The sequence below is a fragment of the Myotis brandtii genome, unplaced genomic scaffold (genome assembly GCF_000412655.1).
Source record: "Myotis brandtii unplaced genomic scaffold, ASM41265v1 scaffold934, whole genome shotgun sequence".
NCBI lineage: Eukaryota > Metazoa > Chordata > Mammalia > Chiroptera > Vespertilionidae > Myotis > Myotis brandtii.
Window position 1 is genome coordinate 585,518 of NW_005371854.1, and position 6,738 is coordinate 592,255.

General features: G+C 46.2%; 1 protein-coding gene across 1 annotated transcript in view; it reads right to left on the reverse strand.

Annotated features, from left to right (window-relative positions):
• Positions 1-2,831: 2,831 nt before the first annotated feature.
• The window catches only part of SPON1 (spondin 1, extracellular matrix protein), a gene marked incomplete at its 5' end in the record, with an annotated part of 256,193 nt that continues 252,286 nt past the window's right edge, over positions 2,832-6,738 (reverse strand). Inside the window, 2 exons of the mRNA XM_005885895.2 lie at positions 2,832-4,542; positions 6,226-6,486. Coding sequence (XP_005885957.1) covers positions 4,379-4,542; positions 6,226-6,486 — 425 coding nt within the window. The remainder of the gene's footprint in view (positions 4,543-6,225; positions 6,487-6,738) is intronic.

Consider the following 6,738-nt stretch of genomic DNA (forward strand, 5'->3'; position numbering starts at 1 on the left):
ACTGTCAGAGGGTGCGAGCGGGACTGGCTCTGGCAGCAGGTGTGAGCGGGACCGTCGCCAGCAGCAAGTATGAGAGGTGGCTGCCAGTCCCAGTCGCCCCTGAGGACTTCTCCACCTCCCCTTGCTCCTGAGGGCCGATCGGGGAAGCAGCTGCTACTCGCACCCGCTGACAGCGCCAGCCCCAGTTGCTCCACGCCATCAGCAGGTGCGAGTGGGGCCAGCGCCGTCAGCAATGTGGGGGCGGTGGCGGGAGTGGGGCTGCCAGCAGAGGGGACCAGGGGCTGCGTGGGAGCGGCCAGTGAGGGGTGCGGAGGATGAGCCGAGACCCGCCCCTGTGCCCACCGCAGCCTCTCAGCCCACAGTTCCTTTCAAGGTGCACGAATTCGTGCACTGGGCCCCTAGTTTGAAATAAAAGAGAACTCTTTAAACATACAACTGCTTAAAATATGAAAACTCTTACCAATCAATTCTAAAGCCAGGAAGCAGTTAAGAACATAATCTGAGTATTTAGAGCACGCTGAGTAAATGTTAATGAATGCTAGCTTACATTATGACATTATGCATGTTAAGTGGAAAGTCTGAAATTGCATTTCTCTCTGATGATAACCTGGGTCAAAGTATTGCATTTATAATTTATTTGTGAGGACATTTTCTGTTATAAGTGACAGGCGTGGAACTCAAGCCAGCTTCAACACAAAATGGGCATTCACTGGTTTATGAAGAAGTGAGGACTGGTGGGTAAAACTGGCTTTCCATGGCTCCTATGTCAGGATACCATCAGGACTTGCTCTCAAGATGAGAATTGGCTACATCGTGGAGGTGGGATAGAATCCTTTAATGTAAGAAAGTTTGTGTGAAAGCCTGAGACCAGAAAAGCTCAAGTAACTGCCCCCACCTCTCCCGGCTTCTCAGGGGCACAGGGGTGTTTGAACCCAGGTTTCTCTTGCTCAGCCATCAGCGACATCTGCCTCTCTGCCCTGCAGAGTATATAAAACCTGAACCGACAGGGTGTCTGAAGCAGGATGTCATTATTTAAATCTGACATTTTAGTACAGATCTTGCGCTCATAGATTTCAAAAGATCTAAAATGAAGAATTAGCTTCGTGCTCATTTGCATTCAGCTGCTATTTACAGTTTGTTAGAGCATCTCACTCATTTTCCAAAGGACTATTTTATTTTCATTCATTCTCGACTTTGGGCAATGTAAAGAACAAAACGAATCGTTCTGTTGTTAAAGTTAGTGGTACCAAATAACTAAGAGTGGAATGCCTGTGTCTTCCTTGATTCTGTGTTGTAATTAGGGATTAAATACGTATAGTTCGTCTTGTTTGGACAATGGTACCCATTCCTTTAAGATATAACCATTGAACTCTGTTTGGGACAAAGGAACTGACTGTATGTCCTAGTACACTTTATATTGAACTCCTTTAAACTTGCCTGAACAGTGTGGGCTGTTAGGTCACAGGGACACCTTGACATGGAGAATTTTTGTGTGTTGACATTTTGGCCACGGACTTGACCTGAACTAAGTTTCCCATGAGAATGTGTAATGTGCCCTTCCTGGAAGAAGTACACAGACTTGAGTATGCCTGAAACATGTTTAATACACAAAGTTCACATTAAAAACAGCACAAAGTCTTTAATTTTTTTCAATGTTGGGTCCGGAGAAGCTCAGGCTTTTTTCTCATTTGCTACAACAGTTTTCCTTCAAATAATGCATTGGCAAGGTGACAGGTGGGTGACCCAGTGTCTGGCTAGGGACTATCTCTCTGAATGTATTGTAATCTGAAAATGTGGATGTAAGTTCAATCACAGCTGGTTTGGTATTGATAAAACTATATATACAACAATTACAGCTTCTCTTTATATGGCAAGGTTTGCTGGGTGTCTTATGACCTGTTTACTATCTCAAGTGCAAGTTCAAACAAATTTCATTTTTGTAGTAAAAAGTCTTTATTTCCAAAATGACTGGTTAGCCAGAAAAACTATAAATCACCTAACACAAGACTTTGGTAAAAAAAGAGGTTTGGCGCTTCTTATAAATTTCCCCTTGTAAGCAAAAGAAATAAAACTTATGTAACAAGGAAGATGTTACCCATTCTCAGCCATTAACCAGTTACCTGGTTTTAATGCTCCAAAATTAGGATTAAAAGTGTACCCAATAGGGACCAAATAACATGAGACACTGGGGTGGCCTGTCCTTTGAGTTACTTAGGAATCACCACCTTAAGGAACTTTGACTTTCATGGGTTGAGAGGAAGCAAGCCTCTAGATAGCGAAGAGTAATAGCGCCAAAGTGAGCAGATGCTGTATCTACTTTTATTTTTGTCCAAATGAAAATTAAACCTCTTATTTCTTTCTTCTTTCTTTTTTTTGTTAATCCTGAGGATATTTTTCATTTTTAGAGTGGAAGGGAGGGGGTGAGACAAGAGAGAAACATCGATGTGAGAGAGACGCATTGATTGATTGCCTCCTGCATGTGCCCCGACCAGGGCCAGGGATCAAGCCTGCAACTGAGGTATATGTCTTTGGGCAGAATTAAACCCAGACCCTTCAGTCCGTGGGCCGATGCTCTAGCTACTGAGCCAAACCAGCTAGGACTAAGCCTCTTATTTATATTACCTTCCTTTGTAGGGGGAGAAAGCGGTTTATTAAAGGGCCACAACAATGATGTTGGAAACAAAGCTCCAGGAACTCAAAGATGTGACAATAACGGCGCCTCCAGAATGAGGAAGCAAAATCCGCATCCTTAGCTGAATAGGATTGAGGTGGATAACAACCGTAAACAGACTCAACCTTCTGACACTTCATTCGTGTAAAAACACAAAAGACAGACCCAAATGAGTTTTTTATTGAACAGTCCCTCTTGGGTTAAAGAAAATAATACAGACTCAGGGCTATAGCATATACTACATGTTGTGTTTGAAAATATCCTGATGTGTTTAATGTAAATTCTTAAAATAGTGTATTCAAAGCATTGTATGCATCTCATCCATGATACATATTTGGATAAAGCATAATGAAAAAGACCTGCAACGGAAACAAAATGAATTTTAATAATAAATGAATAAGAACTGCCAATGGATTCAACAAAATGTCCTTTTACACTAATCCTTGGTAGTCAGGTCTCCCTGTTTGGTGCTGCTGAGTGCTGGGGAGGGGATGGAGACCACGGCCTTCCCTACGGGTGTGCCCAGGACCAGAGCCCCAGGGTGGAGTGCTGACCTAGGCTTAACTTCCCAGCAGATTTTCTTGCCCAGCTTGATTCTGTCATATTCTCTTCTCCCTAGATTCCTATCTTCTAAATGTCTTAGCCACACCTTTTCTGTCTACAGAAGAAAGAAAAAACTTTACATATAACATTTTATGATTAAAAAAAACCTCTTTAAAATACAGAGATACATTTTTATTGAAGAATGGCGTGGTGGGTTGTGGGGAGACTCAGCTAAAGGTTTGTTTTGCATAAGTAAAATAGGTTAGAATTGGTTTGAAAACATAAAGGTAGATGCATGTTGGGAGATTTTTTAAAACTCAGGTTTGGGATTGCTAGTGAGGCCCCTTTTGCTGCCTGGGCCTTGGTTCTGGTGAGGACCTAGTACTGGAAACATCATAAGACTGGCTTCCTAGGAGAATCATGGCAAAAAATAACTCAAAACAAGGCAAAAATCCTTTCTAGACTTAGTGACCCTGTGCATCAGGTATAAGAACCGGCACCCTTATATTCAGATAAATCCGCCATCATTTCCTTTGGGCTATCAGGAACCAGTATCAGGAAAGAGAAATGTATTTGGAATTTCTCAGTGAAAGAAGAAAGCCATCCAACTTCAATGCTCCTCTTCCTGTCTACCGTCTCCGTCTTCCCCAAGAACTATTGATGACCGAGGAGACTCAACAAGGGACCTCACGCTCCACTAAGGGAAAAGAGATGAGCAAACCATAGCTTCTTGCAAGAGAGGGCGGGCCAGAGAGAATGAAGGGATCTGCTCTCTTTATCTGAGGGGTGTGTTTCCTGCTGCACCCCGGGACTGAGGCACAGAGTCATTTCCAGACACAGTTGCCTCTTCCTGGAGGCCAGGTCTCTGCCCTGCGCCCGGGTGGATGCTCTCGGGGGACACATTTCCGTGTGGTACAGGGTGGCTCACACGTTCGTGCTGGAGGAGGACCGGCTGAGGGTGAGGGAGCCCTGCTCGGCCTGTGCCCACCAAGAAGTATACAGAAAGGATGTCCCTGGCACCCACAAGACCACTGGGCGAATGACACGGCGGAAATGACAACTAGCGTACACGATTTAAATGGCCTTAAACAAACAAGCAAACAAACGATCCAGCCACCGGTGACTCTGGCATCCCGAGCGGGGCCCTGGATACTTGGACCCTTGTTAACAAGGGTGAACGTTGCAGGCTCTGATCTCCTTCTTGTCTTTGCAGCTGGTAAACTGGGAGCTCTTGAACCTCTTCTTGACAGTCATGTAGCGTTCCTGGATCCCCCCTCCGCACAGTTTGGTGCATTCCGACCAGGCTGTCCAGGGGCGCATCCTACAGCCTGAAAGCACGAGAAGCCGGGTTAGGCCAGCAGACATTGGGGCAGCACAGGGGTGCTGAATTCTAGCAAACAGCTGTCACATCTGGTTGTCTGGGCTTCTCCTCTGCTCTTGTACGAAATGAGTTGTTGAGTTAAATAATGGCTAGAGTCCCTATTAGGAACTGATAGTTCCTAGGTGATAGACTGCAAATACTTTGCAGCTCTTCCCATCACCGGGCTGTCTGCTTCTCCACCTCTTGAATCGGGGCTTGATGATATGACTTGCCAATGGCTGGAAAAATAGCTGCTGGGGACCTTCCACGCCACATAAGAAAGCCTGGTGAGACTGATGCAGCAGGCCTGTGGAGGGGCCCCAGCCACCCTCTCTGAGGCCCCAGAAATGCAGGCGAGGCCTGTGTAGACCTTCCAGCCCCAGGTGAGCCAGCTGCTGACAGTAACCACACGAAGGACTGAAGCTGGACCACAGAAGGTGCATCCAGCTGAGCCAGCCCAAGTCACTGAGCACAGAATCATGTTAATACATGACTTCTAAGTAGCTACTGTTTGGGGTGGCTTCTGAAGGCAGCAACGATGCAAGTTGCAATTAATCACTTCTTTCTCTTATGCTTTGCTCCCCGAGTATTTAGCCTCCTTCCCAAATACTAAGTAAACGCAAGTGTACTTTATTATTCTTCCTACATAAATGTGCCCTTCCCAAAGAAAATTTCCCTGAACCCCGGATATAAGGTTAGGTCTTTTTTTAAAAAAAAAAAATTTCCTTGGCTTTCTCCATATGACTGCTTTGTAGAACCAGTCACGTTTATGATCCTTCAATACTATGCTGAGTTTCATGGAGGAGAAGAACCTGGCATAGTGTCTGCCTGGCACCTGGTGGGGCTCAAATGAGTGTTGACTAGCCGACCGACTACCATGTGCAACAGACAGCATTTTGGTGTGCAAACAGCTTGCTATCAGAAAGATCATGAACTGTCAGCTCCTTGTATGTGCATTTCTCATCGCCCTAGATGGAATGCCTTAAGGAAGAGAGAAGAAAAGGGTAATGTGAGCTGTGCTTTTAAAAATAGTGTAACGACATACCCTTAACCTTCACGTTTATGCAGGCACCTTCCTCACCCACTCTAGGGAATCCAAAGACCATCCATTGGCCTGCACCCAAGACTGAACCATGGATCTTCCCATCTCATTGTTTCATGGATTTACTGATGGTTTTGCAGTCTTGGCTGGGATCAGCGTATTCAGCAGTGTCCCCTCAGGTGGGGAGATTTAAGTCCTAAAACCCCCTCAAGTTATGCTGGAGGAGGGGGCACATAATCTCTCTCCCAGGCTACAAACAAAACTTAATAAGTGGCTTTGTGCCTCCTCCAAACCACTCAACGTGTCTGTGAAAGTCGCTCTAGCTTAAAACCTTCACCTACAGAACCAAGTCTCCAATCCTCAGCGGGACACTAGACCTTTCCTGGCCTGGTCCCCACTGCTCCAGCGGGGTTTCCTGCCGCTCCCCTTGTACTCTGCTCCATCTGCGTCCCATTTTTTGCTTGAACATACCACACTCTTTGGTATCTCTGTGCCTTTGCAATTACTATTCCTGCTCTAACTGGCAAATTCCTACAAGCTCTTTAAGACCTCCTTGCATTTCCCCTGCTTCATCTCCCTGAACTCCAGCCTCACACGTGGGAGCAGTACCTGGGAACTGCTCCCCATCTGACTCCTCCCTCATCTGCTCACTCCTCCGGCTCTCTCGGGCCTCTCTCCAGCGCAGCTTCTGGATGGATGGATTTCGGCATTTCCGGAGGCGGCACTTTTTTCGCTGCACAGTCTCTGGGCAGGGTGCACCTCCAAACTGAGGCTCCATTTGGATCATCCGGGTTCGAATCATGTGGCCTTTCCCGCATGACTTGTTACATTCCGACCACTGGGACCACTCGGTGAGCTCACAATCAGTGGCTGGCAAGACACAGAAGGGCATGAGTGCATCTCATGTCTGAAACAAGATACGGCCACTTACACTCTCCTTTGACCATCTCAAATCAAGCCTGTGAGACATGCAGAGCAGGTGCTGTTATCCCATTCCACAGAAGAAGAAACTGAGGCTCCAAGAGGCAGACTAACTTCATCCAGCCCACACGGTTGGTAAGCAGGAGGGGCAGGATTGGTGCCCAGGTCATAACCTACATTTTATGGCCTCTCTGTGACTCA